The sequence below is a fragment of the Papilio polytes genome, unplaced genomic scaffold (assembly GCF_000836215.1).
Source record: "Papilio polytes unplaced genomic scaffold, Ppol_1.0 DF823935.1, whole genome shotgun sequence".
Taxonomy (NCBI): domain Eukaryota; kingdom Metazoa; phylum Arthropoda; class Insecta; order Lepidoptera; family Papilionidae; genus Papilio; species Papilio polytes.
In genome coordinates this window covers 1,998,128-2,016,773 of record NW_013525269.1, presented here as the reverse complement: position 1 = coordinate 2,016,773, position 18,646 = coordinate 1,998,128, and the positions used below count along the sequence as shown (strand labels likewise).

At 31.7% G+C, this 18,646-nt stretch overlaps 2 protein-coding genes across 3 annotated transcripts; both read right to left on the bottom strand.

Annotated features, from left to right (window-relative positions):
• Positions 1 to 6,708, bottom strand: LOC106101868 (probable chitinase 2). The gene is made up of 10 exons (XM_013281219.1): positions 6,556 to 6,708; positions 5,297 to 5,401; positions 4,028 to 4,192; positions 3,469 to 3,658; positions 3,291 to 3,387; positions 2,496 to 2,711; positions 2,028 to 2,222; positions 1,613 to 1,746; positions 1,082 to 1,278; positions 1 to 523 (listed from the first exon to the last, which is right to left on the bottom strand). The coding sequence occupies exons 2-10, from the start codon at positions 5,361 to 5,363 to the stop codon at positions 267 to 269; spliced, it is 1,518 nt and encodes a 505-aa protein (XP_013136673.1). The 5' UTR covers positions 5,364 to 5,401; positions 6,556 to 6,708; the 3' UTR covers positions 1 to 266.
• Positions 6,709 to 8,228: 1,520 nt separating this feature from the next.
• LOC106101866 (probable chitinase 2) lies at positions 8,229 to 14,389 on the bottom strand. 2 transcript variants are annotated; one of them, XM_013281216.1, is made up of 10 exons: positions 14,235 to 14,389; positions 13,076 to 13,191; positions 12,778 to 12,960; positions 12,036 to 12,231; positions 11,285 to 11,381; positions 10,708 to 10,923; positions 10,237 to 10,431; positions 9,723 to 9,856; positions 9,181 to 9,377; positions 8,229 to 8,836 (listed from the first exon to the last, which is right to left on the bottom strand). In XM_013281216.1, exons 2-10 carry the CDS (start codon positions 13,149 to 13,151, stop codon positions 8,583 to 8,585), a joined length of 1,548 nt encoding a protein of 515 aa, XP_013136670.1. In that variant the 5' UTR covers positions 13,152 to 13,191; positions 14,235 to 14,389; the 3' UTR covers positions 8,229 to 8,582. The 2 variants fall into 2 exon arrangements, with proteins under 2 accessions (XP_013136670.1, XP_013136672.1); XM_013281218.1 differs by having other exon boundaries at positions 12,778 to 12,942.
• Between the last annotated feature and the right edge of the window lie 4,257 nt (positions 14,390 to 18,646).

Here is an 18,646-nt window from a genome sequence, read left to right as displayed (position 1 = left end):
TATTATTTAAAAGATGTTTATTAAGCAAATGCATGTTTTTAAAATAACATTACAGTATTATACCGTAGCAAAACGTATTTTAATTTTAATATACTATTTTAATACGGATTTTAAAATTAATTTAATTAAAAAAGATAACACAGGTAGTAAAATATTTAAAAAAAATACATATTTCTTATCTATAAGCATTATTTACTTAATTTAAGTAACTTTCTATACTATTTTTTTACACATGGCACACTAAATGCTTAGACATGTCAACTTCATTAAATAAAACAGAAATAACAGACCATTGTATAAACGCTTGTACCATTCTGACCACTAGTATCTGCTTTATCTGTCAATAGTTTGATCATTTCATCGCTGATTCCTTTTTCTTCTAACGCGAGATGCATGACGTCATCAATTGTGTGCAGCAGTGCGTAATTCGATGTTTCCGACTCCGATAACCAGATTCGGTTCTTACTTTTTGTGACAACGTCTTTTTGGCTTGGTGTATCCGACAGTCGGTCTAAATGGGCAGCTGTAATGAAACAATAGGTTAAATGAGTTTGAGAAAAACCTTGACGTCCTAGTTAAGACCTACTGTTTCCTACATTAAATAGTGGCAACGTGTTAAGTAACATTTTCAAATAAAAATAGTTTAAATTTGCATCTCAAAAAAAATGTATGCAATTTTTCTTGTTTTAAGTCTAATCCATTTTTAAAAGCTCAATTCAATTGTGATATTTTTTTTTGGTTTTATTTATTTAGGCACTAAATATTTTGTTATGCACTAATGGGTAACGGTTTGGCTTCTGTGACAAGAGCAACCTAGTGCTGCCATGATTCTCATTGAATGTATGCGAGTGACAACAAAGCATTCATTTATTATTTACTAGCTATCGCCCGCGACTTCGTCCGCGTGGATTTAAAAAAAAAACAAAAGTGAATAGCCTATGTGTTCTTCCAGACTATCCTCTACATCTATGCCAAATTTCATCGAGATCCGTTCAACCGCTTGGGCTACAAACTCTAACTAACATCCATACATCCATCCATCCATCTAAACTTTCGTATTTTTAATATAAGTAAGATTTACCGCTTGGGAGATTTCGGTTCTTTAGAATGCCTTCAAGCACTGGGTTGTTGGCGATGCGGTTGTACTTGTGAGCGAAATCCCAAAGAGTAGAATATGATACGGATACATAATCGGCTTCCTTTTCACAGAGGCCTCTGAAGTCGTCAGTGTCCACGGACCATGCCATCACACCGCCCAGATTGTATTCGACAGCTTTCCTGAAAATTAATTGATAATTAAAAAAAAAACAAACCGAATCCGAAAACTTACTTGAAACGACTGTGTAAAGTTTAATTAAGTTTTAATGTAATGAAAGACAGAGCCTGTTATAGTCTTTTTTTCAATCTATACTAATATAAGAGGAAAGATTTGGATTTATGTATGTATTCAATTCACGTAAAAACTAATGGGCCGATTTCAAAAATTCTTTAACCATTAGAAAGTAATTTATCTGTGAGTAACAGGGGCTACATTTTTAAATTTCACGCAGGCGAAGTAGCGAGCAATAGCTAGTATACTATAATTCCATACTGCATAAAATAAAAAACTTACTTGACTTTAAGAGCAATCGACCTTGGGTTGTCGTAAGTTATGACGCGTCCACCGTCGCGTAGGTAAGGCGTTGCAGTCTTTTCATCCCAGTGGCGTACCCATTTAGAATTTGGATCACTTAATTCCAAGCAAATCTGGTAGAAAACAATTTAAGAGAGAATATTGAGACTGATGTAGCAAATTATACTATTTTATAAATATCATAGTTGCAGAAGTTTTCGCTACTTATAAAAAAGATGGCGTTGTCTCTACAACGCCATCTTTTTTGCTCTTTACATTTTTTAATATTTCGACCATCTTTGATTGTGTATTGTTTTGTTTTTGTGGCATATGTTGAAGGTCAAATATCTGATCGTTTCGTTGAATATTACCTAGGTATTTTTGTTTATTTAAAATTCAAATAAATCGTACTTACCTCATTGTAACCCATAAAGCCAGATTCTTTGCTCAAGGGCCCTTGCCAGGATTGCGAAGTGATTGGTGTAACACCGAACTCTATGTTAGGTATGGTGGGATCCTTCAGGATGTAACCGTGACCGAAGAAAGCAAGACCTAGGATTATTTTTCCCGGAGTAACTCGATGAGAGAGTAAATACTTAAGAGTGTAATCCTGCGGAAAAATGATGAGTTATATAGTTTTTTACGAACTAAAACGTAATTTTTTAAAACCCTAAGCACATCTTTATGTAGTTTATATTGTTTATGTTATATTGCATAACTATTTTCATTGTTCAACAGAAGCTTGTAAGATATTTAAAATAATGAACAAATCTGATGTTATTGGGTCATTAAAAAGTCAGTACAAAATTGATTTGTAAGACCAAGTATTTATCGACCAATTAGTAAAATTTCTCAACTGAAAAATTGAAAAGAAATAACTTACCACATTAACAAAATCATTATTATTAACCCCATAAAGAGCTGCATTCACCCCTATAACTCCTTCCCAAGAGCCGTGATAATCATAACAAAGTACATTGTAGTAATCTATGTATTTGTCTAATTGTGGAAGATCGTATGACAGATCTAGAGTATATTTTGTAGCTCCTAATGCTACTGTCAAGATGAGGGAGTGAGGAGTGAAGGCTGCTTTTAACTCCTGAAACGTTATAAATAATATAAAAAAATATAATAGAGGTAGGATATGTTTAAATTTACTTCACTGACTATGGTAATTCTTTCATCAAGATTTGACTTGTTTGAATTTTATCGAATTTGTTGTTGCGTGTCTACCAATTTCTATCAGTTCTTATAAAATCCGATGAACCAACAAAATACCATGACGTATTTAATAACTCGTATTTTTGATGAATATTTGAGTTTAATGTCCTTGAATTTGTGTAGAATTATGTTATGACTTCTTTAAATTATCACCTTGACATTTTACTAATGAATCAAATATAATTCTGTCTGTTAGCGCTATTGCTGCTTCTTTAATAAAGATGTGACGTCAATCGTTTTTCATATGTTTTTCCGGTTGTATTTAGAACTAAACTAGCTTTCGCCCCCGACTCCGTCCGCGTGGAATTAAAAAAAAACAAAAGCGAGTAGGCTATGTGTTCTTCCAGACTATGCTCTACGTCTATGCCAAATTTCATTGAGATCCGTTCAGCCGTTTAGGCTACAAACTCTAACAAACATCTAAACTTTCGCATTTATAATATTAGATATTACATACCTTTACTAATGAAACGAAATTGGGTCTGTCCTCGGGTTTATCATCTCTTACAACTGGATATTTCCAATGCAAGTCCAATCCATCAAATTGGTGCAACCTGAAAGTAGAATATCATATAGGACCTATTTACAGGCTAAACGACGACAGTATATTAACTGGTAGGTAGTTGAGAACTTACTTTAAGAATTCAACCGTACTCTGTATAAATTTCGCTCTGAAATTTGGATCTGCGGCCATCTTTGAATATTTCGTTGTGCCTTCGTTCCATCCACCGACAGACAATATTGTTTTTAAATGCGGAAATCTTTCTTTGAGTCTAGCAAGACTCTGATAGCCAGCGTTCGAGTAACCTTTTTCAAGTGCACTGTCTGGAAAATTATAAAACAAATGTGTATAATTATTAAATTCATATCACTATGTCAGCACTGCACTTTGTGTTCTATTTCTAATCCAATACGGTTGCTTTTGTTTGAACAAAGATTGTTAGTATTAAATGACTGTAAAATCAAGCAATGTCATTCTTATTAAAGTTGAAGCGACAATATATCTCTCGTAGTACATTTTGTTTACTTGTTTAAAGTGTGTTAGATTTAATTTGATATTTACAATGAATTTTAGAAGCAATTACAATAAAAGACACAAAGTTTTAAATTCTCATCTGCAACTTAATCCTTTTAATGTGTATGGATAGATTTAGTTGGAATAAAACCTTCTGACATAGTAATAGTATTTCTTACCGATACTTTTAATTGTCATCATATTTTCATCAATTCCAGCAAATATGTAGACAACGTGCGTACACAGGGATGGATCCAGGTCGTTGAGGTCGAACTTGCCATCGCCTGCGCGGTACGTTGCCCAAGTTGCTAGGTAACACATTACTACTTTGCCGTGTGTTGGTCCTGCAAATACATATAACATTTCTGAAATACAAGGATGTTATCTTCATCTAATTAGGAATGTTTGCTTAGTGTACAATTGTGTGTGTGTGAGTTTTATTTTTTATTTATCAACTGAATCCGGCTCTAGTTGGTTAGAATTTTTTTAAGTTCATAACTTTACATCAATCATTGTCATTGGAATTGTTGTACCAAAAAATCATATTAAATTTATACTTTAAAAGATTGGCTTGGTTGAATATCATCAATGAGACAATTTAACATTTGCTTATAAAAATACAACATAATATTGGTCCATACAAACTAATAGTAAAGATTTCTTGTTAATAATTTAATCGATTCTATCTATAGGTGATACTGATATCAAACAGCAGTAAACACCGAGGTAAAGTGAAACCGGTTATCGGGGGAAAAAATTAAAACCAATTTAGCGTAGCTGTCAGTTCTGCGAATCATATCACCAACTCTGTTAACATAAGACAAATCATAAAGTAATGTGAAAAAGAAAAAAATAGCTAACTCGTATTGAGTATATCGCCAGCCAGTTATCCAAAACATTATCTAATAGCCCCTCTACTAATATCATTGCATAAGAATCGATTCAATAAGATGACCCTTAGAACATTTCGTTATATGAAAGAGAAGATAGAAAAGAGATAAGATAAAGGGAGATAGCTATACATTTTTCAATGTGAGAAACAAAAACATTGGTGCCCGAAGCTAATTAAGGGATGTACAGTTGCGGAAATACGCGGTGTTCCACATAAAAATTGCCTTGTTCATTGCAACAAGACAAACTTCGCCTCTTCCTTAAAAAAACTAATTAAATAGTAGTAAGTAATGTTAATGAAGGGATAAAAAAAACTAGTCGTGTTTCACTAACCGACATTTTTTTCAGGTACAATTAAAAGTTGTATTAATTTTTGTTCCGCGTCTCGTTTCAAAATATTCAAATGATTGTAGCTTTTAATATGGAACACCACCAGTTTCTCAGTGTATACATTCCCTAAACAGTCAGTGGTTAGAGGATCTCAATAAGTATACGTATCTAGCATACGAGTATAATAGTCGTTACGTATGTAATTGCAGTTTTTTAATAGTACTTACCAGTGGATTGACATCGTAGGACACACGCCGTTAAAACGACAAACAGCAATAGGATTTTCGTATTCATTTTGATATATGACTAGAATTATTAAATCATTTAATGATCTGAAAATAAAGAAATATTTACAAATGACACGACAAACTGATTTCTACGCGTAAATTTCTTCTTAAAGTGCCATTGTCTTCCGAAGTTCGGCAATCATTAGGGCGATAGTGTAAGTTTACTAAGGGAAAATAAGGTGATGTAAGTTATAAAGTGTTAATAAAAAGCAACTAAGTAAAATTAAATAAGATATTTAGAGATAATACCATCTTCATATTCTCTAGCCTGTACATCTATCTCGGGTTTTGCATTCCTTGTATGTTTGCAATTGGCATTACTTAACATGAAGTGTGAGACTCGTTTTGTACCTTCCATAAAACGCAAACTGGATAACTTGGGATTTGCTATCTTATGTCTCTAAAATACCCTATGTGTGATCTCAAATAATTTTAAACAATCCAGGCTATTACTATTTTAAAAGTAAAGTTTGGTCTCATGGAAACATACAGTCTATTTCAATTTTCAGATCAATTTTAAAGATTCCTTATTGACTTCTACTGTATATCTATACTTCTATACTGTATGTCTATATTATATTTAATAAAGCGTAAACACACACTTCTTTGTTGCCTTTCAGAAATTACAACATATTTTTGAATAATTCTCTTTTTAATAAAAGCTTACTTAAGTCACGCTTTAGGCTATATATTTTCACGCCATTGAACTTAGGGGGTAAATATTTGGATAAAAACCCTTAGTGGGAAAGAGACTATAAGTTGCTTCCAACATCAAGGAAGCAAAATTCCCATACTTTGTCATCATGTCATGTGATTTTGACATTTGCAATTGAATTTGACAAATCAATAAAACAATTTTCATAATTTCATGCGAATTAAGTCGCACGGGAACAACTAGTGTTGTATAATTTATAACATAAGCACTTGTTTTACGACATGTTAAATACAAAAAACAAAACAAAACACTGTTCCATTGAAAAAAAGGTAATCAATGTTTTGGCCAGTTTTAACAAAAACATTCAAACTTTTTGGAAAAGATAAGCAAAACATTTATAAAACATTTAGTAACTTTTGATTGCAAATTACATTTTAATAGCGCATACAAAACGATTTTATAAAAATAACAATGGCAATAATAACCTTCGACGGTTAAAAAAAACCATTGTAGTTTTTATTTCATAAAAGGTATAAAAACTCACCTTTTATTAGTAGTGAACGTATGACATTAACAGTCTGTTTCTTATTATAATAGGAAAAAACTTTATTTGAACACTAATCGTGTAGATTTTTAAAATTACATGTAACATTGAATTTGACGTCGTTCTCCATCGCGAGATCCACGTATACTATTTTGTTCGTATCCAGTATTGTATTAAGACGGACTTGATTACATTTTATGCATATATGTGAATATTATATCGCGAAAAATGTTAATAAGGGTGTTTCGTATTTTACTCACTGCAAATTGTGGAATTCACAGACCATGGTTTAAGCAGATTTTTTTTTTGTTTACCAGACATTTAGCTGATTCTGTATCTTTACATTTTTTCATTACATGTAAGTTTTCAATTTTTGTTGAATGCAGATTCTTAAATAGGCTTTGAAAGATAAACAAATGAGAGGTTTTAATACTTGTTTAATTATTTTATGAAATGATTGGCTTTTGCCCGCGACTTCTCCTGCGCGTAGTTAAAAAAAGTAAGAAGCTCATGTTTTTTTTTGTATAATATGTTGTACATCGGCGCCAAATCGAGGTATTTTAAGCCGTTTGGAGATATGTAGAACAAACATCCATCCATCCAAACCCTTACCTATCTTACTAATATTAATAAATGCGAAAGTTTAGATGGATGGATGTTTGTTAGTTTGTAGAATAAACAGTTGAACTGATCTTGATGAAATTTGGCATAGACGTAGAGGATAGTCTGAAAGAACACATAGGCTGTTTGTTTTTGTTTTTTTTTTACGCGGACGGAGTCGCGGGAAACCGCTAGTATATTAATAAAGTATGATTAAATTAATTTGACATTGTCCATTCGGTAATAATGATAAGAACCCATGGTCAATTAATTAGTGATGTTTGTTATTGTTATTGTTATTGAAATGATAGATTAATTGAAGCAGTACATAACAAATAATTAACTATACAAGGAAAATAACACAGTTAACACAAGATAAAACAATGTTAAATTCAAAATGTTGTGTTACAATTTATAATTAAATTTGTCATTGATATTTTAAAATGTGAAGAACGAAGTGAGATTGGAGGGATTTCAGATATGAGTAATTGCTTCGTCTTGGCTCTTAATATTTGATAACGTCCTATATCTAAATGTAATATGAAGTTTACTGCAGAAGTACACTTCTCTTAGTAACACCATTAATTTGAAGACAAAAATATTTTGAATAGGCAAATAAAAACACAAGATAGGTTTTATATTTAAATTTACCAAAAAACATTTGTAATATCGTAAAAACAGTGTGCATGTTTGTCGGTATAGTTTATGCAATGCTAACAAAATATTGTCGAAGTCGTTACCAATACTTTCCTGCAAGTTTTTGTGCTAGGCTCCCAGTTTTTACACCAACACGCTAGCGTGACAGTTTTGTCGGTCCTTACAAAAATGCAAGGCCTTCTGTCAATCAACCGCTTTTACTCCCACAGTGTACAAAACCATTCCGTTGAACTTTATGTAAATAATTTAAAGAATTTGTAAAATAGTCCCAGTAGATTACATCTTGACATGTTTTTCTTTGTATAGGAAAAGTTTAAATCATTCAATTCGAAATTCAAAAATGTATTCTATTTTTTCTCTGAGTAAAATTTGAATTATGATTGGAATGTCTAGGATGAAAGAAATAAAATCAATTATACGGGTTTTAAATTGTTTATTTATTTAACGACGTATAGGCAATTGATATTGTGATCATAAATACAAATATTATTAAAGTTAAAAAATTAAACTATAATATATAAAATGGCATGTTGTTGCCGTTACAGTCATAATGTACAACGTCGTTCGTTTGCGGTATTCAAATTAAAGAAAAATTGCCAATTACCTGTAGACGAACTTAAAACATTCTTTGTTTTAAAGTATTCAAACACTTGATAGTTGGAATACTGCCAACGAACGTGACTGTACTCGTACTTTCGCAAGAGTTTTCATAATATTCTATTGATATTCTTCTATTACTATTTGGATTAAACTGTAAATTACAGTTACATTTAAATGAAGCAGAAATAACAGACAACTGTGAATAGACTGTTAGTTGTAACCCCAATATTGCCAGGTTTTTGTTTTGGTGGTTTCTCGTTAATAAGAGTGACCATATCTGTCATCACGATCTTCTCTTCAGTGGCAAGAGTTAATGAGTCGACTATAGCACGAAGTAGTGGATAATTCGGACTCGACTCCGTTGTCCAGAGATGGTTCTTGTGCGCGATCTCTGTAGATTTGCTCAAACTGCTCAGCTTTTGCGCTAAAAGGACAAAAATAATTAGTACTTATTACAATATCTCATTGAGTTCTTATTATTTATCGTATTATATACAAGCTGATCCCGTTATCTTTTATCACACATGACTTTTTTTATTACATAGGTGGCAAACTAGCAAGACAACTGATATTATAGATGCGATGCCTATGTGTCTCATCATGATAACCAATTTTTCTTCCCATCTTTTTATTTGAGATGAAAAGTGAAATAAGCTGCTGAAAAAAGCTATGCCTCCGCCTTGACTAAACATAGTCTATCGATGTATTAGTAAAATTTAACAAAATAGATGAGATAAAAAAAGACTGTCGTTGGTAATAAAAACTCACCGTCGGGTAGATTAAGATTCTTGAGTACTTTTTGTAGTACAGGATTACTGGCGATACGATTGAACTTTTCTACGAAATTGTGTAATCCTTTAAACGATAGTGAAACGTAGTCAGGCTCTCTGTCACACAAACCCTTGAAGTCGTCAGTATCTATGGAGTAAACCATCACACCTCCAAGGTTGAATTCCATTGCTTTTCTGAAACATTGTCATATCAAGTTAGTACATTCATACATCTGATATTATAAAAAGGAAACGTTTGTATTTTTGTATGTATTGAAATAACTCAACTACTACTTCTACCGATTTCAAAAATTCTTTTACCGTTAGAAAGCTACGTTATGTGATACCATCTCTATTCAGTTTACAATAACCTATAATGACGTCTAAATATGATTCACTAAAAGTCGATTTTCAATTGCATAAGACCGAAAATCTACATTAAAATTATTCCACTGAGGACAAAATGCTACGCATATTTTTTTTTAAAACCTCCACTGCTTTGTTGTTGTTTTATCTGACTAAGAATGCTGTAATACTAACTTTACTTTAGCAGCTAGAGATCTCGCATTATCGTAGGTGATGACCTTTTCTCCATTGCGTAGATACGGTGTCGCTGTTTTTTCGTGCCAAAGACGAGTCCAGTTATAATCGTTCTTTTTAAGCTCCATACAGATCTGGCATTAAAAATATTGTCAAATTAAATATAGCCACGAATTTCCATTGCCTTTATAAATTATAAATTCAAAAGGTTGGATAGAGGAGTGTTTGTCCGTAACTACACTTAAGAGCATAAATTTGGGGTCACTTAAAAAACCTAAAAATCTCTAATTTTAATCATTAAACACCGTTTATTTCGTTAAGCTAGTATTCTTAGTTTACGGTAGTAATAATCTATATTTTTGTTTTAAGTGAACCGAATTCAATGCTCTTGAGTGTATAAAACGACTAAATGGTTTTGTAAAAGATTTGAGATATAGATTACATTATTCAGTATAACTTTTTTAATCTTACAAAGTCGTGATCGAAGCAAGTTTATTTATAAATGTTTTTTTACCTCATTATAACCTATAAAACCACGTTCTCTTGTATAAGGTCCATCAAATCCTTCGCTTTTTACAGGCGTGCTACCAAATTCAATCACGTCAGTATCAGCATTCTCTAGGATGAATGTGCGACCGAAGAGAGGCAACCCTAATAACACTTTCCACGGACTGACTCCTTGGTACATCAGGTATCTTAGTGTGTTTTCCTATAAATAAAAAATAATGTATTATATATTGTACCTGCATGTATGCTTATAAAATGTAAAAAATTACACACTGTTAAATAATTTAACAGTTGCAATCTTTAAAAAAAGTACATAACGTACAATAATTAATATAGACATAATAGTTTGTTATTTTCAAGTATTCAATATTATTCTCCAATAAAAAAAAAGTTTTACTGTGCCAGATGTACTGTTACCAAATTAAGCAAGTTTTAAATGTGGACAAGTATGTAAAATCTGTGACAGAAAAATACTTACAACACTAAAGACATCGTCTTTATTCAAACTATTGAGGGGGGCGTTAGCGTTAACTACTCCATCCCACACGCCATGGTAATCATATGCCAGTGTGATAAAATAATCCACGTAGTCATTTAGCTTGGGCAAAGAATAAGCGGCTTCCATCACGTAGTACTGTGCACCGAGCGACATTGCCAGAATGTATCTGGCTGGTGTAAACGCTTCTTTTATTTCCTAAAACAAAAAAGAAGTTAGCCATCAATGTAATAAATATTTCAAAGTTGCTAGTCCTTTAGTGCGGTTTAATGAAGCTTTTACATAATAATTACACGCTAACGTCTCAATGAAAAAATCTTAAACCCTTAGAGCCTGTCCCACCAAATTTTAAATTGTCTGATAATCCAACGTGTTTTTGTTACCTTATCTGACAGTGACGTCATTTTATTAGCCAGTGGTGGGACAGGCCCTTAGTTTCGTTAGCGCCGCTTACAATCAGACGCATGTCTTTCAATAATTAAGTGACTATGATTTAATACGTTATCATATATTTCGTTTCAGTATTAATTTGTTTATTTGATAAACAAAAAGAACTTACTTTCATTAACGTAACACAATTATCTTTGTCATCTGGTCGGCCGTCTCTCTGCGTAGGAAACTTCCAATGCATGTCTATACCATCGAATCCATAGGTACTGGAAATTATATATTACTTTAATGATAACGAAGTATATAGGTTAAGTCTGCTACACACGCTCAGGTTACAGATAACTCTAATGTGTGTGAATCTGTGAAATAAACAGCTACTAGTTTTGTAATTTATTTGCACCATTAGAATTCTCAGATAAAACTTAATGTGTGTAACAGGCTTTAAGGTACTAGGCAAGAATAAATAGTATAACGTATATAAATAGCATCCGGGTTCTAATTTCGTTTAGTTTTCTGTATTTACAGGTGTTATGATTTGTTTAGTTTTCGATATGTTATCGCAGCTGTTTACGGTCGATAATCAATTAACATAAAATGGATGGATGGATTACTCAATTACACGCTTAAAATTTGTCTAAAAATTGTGAATAGTATAATTTTTATTAGTGACTTTGATTCTTTTCAGGTATAATAATATTAAATCGTTACCTTTATTACCAAATCGAATCAACCAATCTCATGATAACGGCAGAATACTGAAACGAAACTTAAACACTTCGCTACATTAACGCCAGTAACAATCTGTTACAAAATGTAATGGAATTTTCAGTTTAAACGTTACCATATCATTTAAAACACATATTTAAATGTCGTTTCAGTATCTATTATGTCACTAGACACTTTGTATGAAAATTACTTACTTAAGAAATTCAAGTACACTTTTGATAAATGTTTTTCTGGCGGTAGCAGACGACGCCAAGTTAGAGAATTTCAAGGAGCCTTCGTTCCATCCTCCGATGGAGAGAAGCACTTTCAAGTTAGGATTTTGTTCCTTTAAAGCTGCCATGGCTTTGTAGCCTGCGTTCTCATATTTACCATCTCTGTCGAGACCGGGATCTGAAATTTTAATCAATAAAGAAGTCCTTATACCCCAGAAACATTATGCGTCGTTTGTATGGCGAATTCATATATGAAGAAATCCAAAGTTTAAGGGATCAACAGATTAGAATATTTTTAAAAACAATCTTAAATTATAGCAATTTAAAAAAAAAAACTACTCTGTGACATACATGTAAACTATGAAAGGGAAGTAAAAGATTCGAATAAAAGGTCACGCGTTAAAATCGGTAGAGTCGAAAACCCTGAGGTTATAAGTGAACATGCCTGTACATAACATGACGCGAAATATTATCCTTCAGTTAGTTGGACAGAAAACATATCCCGGAAAAAAGATTAAATAGACACTGTTCTCATTTACAAATGGAGTGTCACCAAGCAATTAAATTGATGGTCTAAGAGTGCGTTCTTATGTTACATGGTGTAACATTACACTGAAAATCTTCATAATTGTACTTCTTGAGTAACATTACATACGATAAACGTTCACTTTGTAATGTAATATTACACGAGGAGTGGTCAGTTTACCTTTAGAGTAGAACTTACCAAGACTCTTGACTGTATACCTATTGTCATCATAACCAGAGAACGCATACACGACGTGAGTACATAGTGATGTGTCAATATCAGATATCTTGAATTTGGCGTCTTCTGAGCGATATATAGACCAAGTGGTCATAAAACACATCACTACTTTACTATTTCCAGAATCTGGAAAGTAAATAACGTCTGCTAAAATAGCGTATAGCTAAAACCACTTGTTATATCAAAATACACATTTAGTGGAATTGGGTATTTGGTTTGTTAAGCTTTTTTGATTAAAAAATATTAAACATTGTCTCACCTGATACGTTTTGACAATTCAAAGCCCAGGACAATGTTGCTAATATAAATAGCACCGAAATATTTTTAATGCCCATTTTTAGGCCTTTTTAATAAATAAAATAGTTTAGATTAAACCTGAAAAATAAAATGCATTTAGTAAATTTTACATAGTACATGTGTTTAAATATAAAGAATAGATGTTTGTATTTTTGCCTGTATTAAAATGTAACTCAAAAACTACTAGGCTGATTTAAAAAATAGTTTCACCATTAGAGAGCTATGTTATTGGTGAGTAACATAGGCCATTTATTATTGTTTTAATTTCACGCAGGCGAACTAGCGAGTAACAGCTAGTGAACTATAATAAAATATATGTTGCTAAGATATATATGTATATTTCCAATAAAAAAAGCTTATATTGCTTTATTTAAATTTGTTGGCATTTTAAAATCACATATAATCAAGAATCCAATTTATGCTATAATCAATTGCTCATATAAACGTGTTGTAGATATGCAGAATTTTAATTAAGTAAATTACACATTAAAGAAGTCTTCGGTTTCGCGAGTAAACAATTAAAAAAATGTGGTGTTACAAGGAAAAAAAAAGCTAATAGAATGACGCTAAATCCAACGCTAAGGTTCGTTACCTCTCCTAACATTCAGGTTTTAACTAGTTTTGTATTTATTGTGTCAACCTGTTATGGAATATTTTAAAAACAAGTATTGGGATTTTAAAATACATTTATTTAAATTTTAACTTTAATGTCGTCTTGTGTGACGTTGATATTTAAAAAATGAAGAACGATTTTGCTATATAAATATGCAATAAAAAATCGTTTGCTAAACAAAGAGTTTTGTCTGTATTTATGAGAAGGTTTATTATATGTTTACTTATAACCTTTCATTTATAAGTACTTTACATGTAAATGTAGGAGCCATCTTAAACTGCGCGATTATATCTAACCTACAAACTTAATATATTTGTTACTAAAACAGTATCTTGAGTAAATAATTCCTTATGTTGAATGTGAGGAAAAAAAAACCGATATGCGGTATCATTATCTTTAGTCATATGCTGATACACAGAATTACATAGCGATCTTTTTAAAACAATACAATAAAATAAGAAATACAGACTACAACAAGTAAATAACATTAATAAGATTGTAAACAAACCTAAATTTTTCTTCTTTCTTACTGCTACCACTGGTATATACAAGTTTTAGCAAAATACTGCCAATTTATATTAAAAACAAATTATTTTAAACCGTCGACTCTCAGCGCGGGATTCCCGCAGACTGAGGTTCACCACACATCGAGATTGATGCACGAATAAACGATTTGTACGTCACGAAGCGTTACAACTATGGATTGATACGTATAAATATCAGAGTTTGCATGTTTGTTCTTAGCGCTAAAATATCTTTTATATTGACTCTAAAATCGCGCACTTCGGTGTATTTATACTATTATAATAAAGCGTAAACACACACTTCTTTGTTGCCTAAGATGTCAGCAATTACAGCATATTTTTGAATAATTCTTTTTTTACTAAAAATCCCTACACTTAGGGCACGCTATAGGCTATATATTTTCACGTTATTGAACTTGTGTGAAATATTTTGGATAAAACCCTAATGTGGGGAAGAGAGCATATGTTGCTGCCAACATCAAGGAAGGAAGATTGCCAAGGTTTGTCATATCATGTTACTTTGACATTTGCTATTGATAATTTGACAAATGTAAACAATGTAATGAAAGTTTCATGCGGATGAACCCGTACGGGAACAGCTAGTTGTTCTTAAAGGTGCTCGTTATTGTTTATAGATTAATTAAAATAATTAAATACTTACATGTAATAATTGTTTAACTTCTTACTTTAAGTGTATTTTAATTAATATCGGATTCAAAAACGGAGTTAAAAAGTTTGTTTCTGTCAATATGTGAATCTCAAAACTTAGTAATCGATTAGAATCTTGCATGTTTAACACCATTTTTTTTTTAAACAACCTCCATTAAAGTTTCTGGAGTTAAAAAACGTGTTAGCAATCTTCAGTTTATTTAATTTTGATCCAGGTGGGTACAACCACATGACAAAACTAGTATTGTGACATGTGTAACATCCGACGTATTTAACCGTAGACGTGTATACTTCTATGAGTATTGGGTTTATGTCTGATTCCCCGTTTTATTTTTTGAGCGTAAGTGTAAGTAGTATCCATTCAATACTTTGTTGTAGCTTTGAGATTGGTCCAAAGATATTCTTTTTAATTATAAAATACGACTTTAAGTCGTCGTTCCCACTTCTTTTACTTCTTCACAATTTTCTCTTTTTCGATATTTTCTCTTTATGTAGTACATCATGAATAAAAAAAATCTATACTAAAAATTTAACAATAAGTTGATTTTAATTGTAAATGCAAATCGGATGCAAAATAAAAACATTTAACTGGTAACATTTGACTAATAGAAATATATTATACTAAAACTTATATCTTATTCAACTTGGTAATAAAAGTTCCCACGGTCTTGTGATAGATTTTATCTAGATAAGAATATAATTTGAAAACGTCAGTAAGAAATCACAGATTCCGCGTGGCGGTACTTCCCTTAGATATGGCTTTTCTTGTCTCCGTAGCACAATGACTTACCATCTTTTTCAACTTATCTTTAACATATAACTATACGTCTTCCAACAAAAAAAATAGTTCATTTGAATTCCTTTAAAATAGGTCTAGCTTTCTGGTAAATATTTAGAAGTCCCATCTTACTAATATTATACATGCAAAAGTTTAAATGGATGGATATTTGTTAGATGTAGATAGTCTGAAGGACACACAGGCTATTTATTTTCGTTTTTTTTTTAAATTCAACCTTAATAATTTGGCTAAAAGACGCAAATGTTTTTTTGCTATTTTTATTGCTCGGTGGTATCTAAATAGGACTCGAGCATACCGTTTATTAGGAGTGAGTATACCTCAGACAATAAGGTTGCCTGCGGTTTGTTCTTGTTATTATTATTTTATTGATATTTATTTAATATACGTGACTATCTAGGCTATTTTTTTAACAGTTAATCTATTTAAAATAAGTGATACATATCGTTTACTTGTAACTTGTGGGTAATTTTTCTGACGCTATTCACCTTTTCCTGTTAAAATACACGATTGTTACACACATTGTATTAGCCCAAGTGTATTCTTGTCTATTGTTTAATATTTGTCCTTATTTTGGTATTCTTAATGCGTCTTCTAATTAATCATTGTTTACAGGAACTTGTGGTACTTAGTAAAACCGAACATTACAGTTATAATTAATTAAATACGTAACATTGTTCTTGCTTGTTTTTATATGTATGTATAACTAGCTAATCCCATGCGACTTCATCCGCATAAAATTAAAAAAATCACTTTATTGTTCACATTTGTCAAATTATCAATTGCAAATGTCAAAATGACATGACATGACAAACCTTGGCAACCTTGCTTCCTTGATGTTGGCAACAACTTATGGTCTCTTTCCCACATTAGGGTTTTTATCCAAAATATTTACCCCTAAGTTTAACGGCGTGAAAATATATAACCTAAAGCGTGACGTAAGTGTAGGCCTTTTTTTTTAAAGAATTATCCGAAAATTTGCTGTGATTGCTGACATCTTAGGCAACAAAGAACTGTGTGTTTACGCTTTATTATATTAGTATAGATGAGAGAGCGTGGATGACGTAGATATTAAGGGCTTGACAGAACCGGACTAGTGCATTGTTAATCCTTAGTTTTTACGACTGGGAATTACGATATTAAGCCAAGTATGTTTACTGTTATTGTCGTAGGCAAAAGCCCGCTTTGGGTTGCTGCGTCACTATAGCTGGTTACGTTAACGGTAAACAAAGAGATTGGTTAATATCTAAAGCTCCTACATAAATAAAACGAGCAAATATTCAATTAGCTCTTTTTGTAGGAGTTTACAATCTTACTAATATTATAATTGCGAATGTTTAGATGGATGTAGGGATGGATGGATGGATGTTTGTAACCTAAATGGCCGAACGGATTTCAATGAAATTTGGCATAGATGTAGAGTATGCAAGAACACATAGGCTACTTATTTTTGTTTTTTAATTCCACGCAAACGGAGTCGCGGGCGAAAGTTAGTTTAGAAATATGTGCTTCTGATTAAGAAAATAGTAATTAAGGATGAAACATTTTAATGATACGAATTACGGTAGTTTTATAATTGTTCATGTGCATATTTAACAGAAATATTTTAGGTTTGTTACGTAAATATGTAAAAGCGATTTGCTATTGTTATCTATTATGTCCATAAGCGTAACAATTAGTACAGCTTACCTCTAAGTCTGACGAAAGCGTCTCTAGCTAAAGAGCTGGAGACTAGTTCATCTGAAAGATCAAGTAAAGGATATTTCATTCGCCCCTATTAAGACAGTTTTATTTTTTTAACGCAAAACTTTTAAGATCTAATTATAATTTACAAGAAAAAAACAACAGGAGCTCTAGATTTTATAACATAGTAACATGTTAATTGTAGTGTTAATGGTTTAAATAATAATAATTGAAAATCAAAACATTTTATTCGATGGTAAATGAAACATAAAAAAGCTATGAAATGTAATTTAAGTTTTTGAAAACGTTGTCAAAATTCGTTAAGTAAAAGACATCAACGCGTTTATGTTAAGTTACAATTTATCAATGTTAATATACACAAGCCGTACACTATAAGTAAAAGCTGTACTCTACAAATCTAGATAACTATGAGTTAAAGGAAAAACAAAACTTTTTTACAGTGAAAAGTTAGTACAAAGCACTGTAACATTCCGAAGGATAAGTTTAATTCATGCTTTGAATTGTTTGAATGTTTTAATTTTTATATTTCCATATTTAAGATTCTTGGCTAAAAGATACTGCAGTATGGTAATAATTTAAACATTTTATGTAGTTATAACTGAGACCAGCTGGTTTATTTATTACCCAATCATGCGTCAACAACAAACCGGATATAAAATAAGATTTGGCACGGTTTATATCCTCAATTAACATTTAACCTACTTTCTACAATTGTATACATCAGATTCTGAACGAAAATATGCATATAGGCAATTATTTTTGTTTGTATGTCACATGTGATTGTCCACCGAAACATCTATAAATGAACATATTTTCTTTGGCTTTTAAAAACAAATGCAATGTAATTCGTTGTATTAGTTGTTTGATGGTTATATTGGATAGTAACTTAAAATAACTTTAGTGTTCTTAAATACTAATCTGTGACTACTTTCCCAATTGTGAGTTTTATGGGAAAATTTGGAAGAGACCTTCGAGCGACGAATAAGGTTTTCAATACTATGTCTATCTTGGTTTGGAGATAAACAAAAATGCTCAATTAATTTACGTTTTAGGTCACCTATTTCATGATAAATAGAATTCATACATTAAAGCTTAAAGCTCATTTGAGTCATTTTCTCGAGTTGTCCAGAATATTTGTTGTCGATATTACCACGAATTAAGCTGCCCTAGGCATTACATAAACTATCGCCGTCATGAGTGCATCATTTTATGTAATCCCCAGTCGTG

Coding starts and splice junctions, on each gene's coding strand:
- LOC106101868 (XM_013281219.1), bottom strand. CDS start 5,363: ATGAATACGAAAATCCTATTGCTGTTTGTCGTTTTAACGGCGTGTGTC. Junction 2,223..2,495: donor ATAATGATTTTGTTAATGTG/GTAAGTTATTTC, acceptor ATTTTTCCGCAG/GATTACACTCTTAAGTATTT. Junction 524..1,081: donor GAACCGAAATCTCCCAAGCG/GTAAATCTTACT, acceptor GTTTCATTACAG/CTGCCCATTTAGACCGACTG.
- LOC106101866 (XM_013281216.1), bottom strand. CDS start 13,151: ATGGGCATTAAAAATATTTCGGTGCTATTTATATTAGCAACATTGTCC. Junction 9,857..10,236: donor GTTTTATAGGTTATAATGAG/GTAAAAAAACAT, acceptor TTTTAATGCCAG/ATCTGTATGGAGCTTAAAAA. Junction 9,378..9,722: donor TCTCTAGCTGCTAAAGTAAA/GTTAGTATTACA, acceptor ACAATGTTTCAG/AAAAGCAATGGAATTCAACC.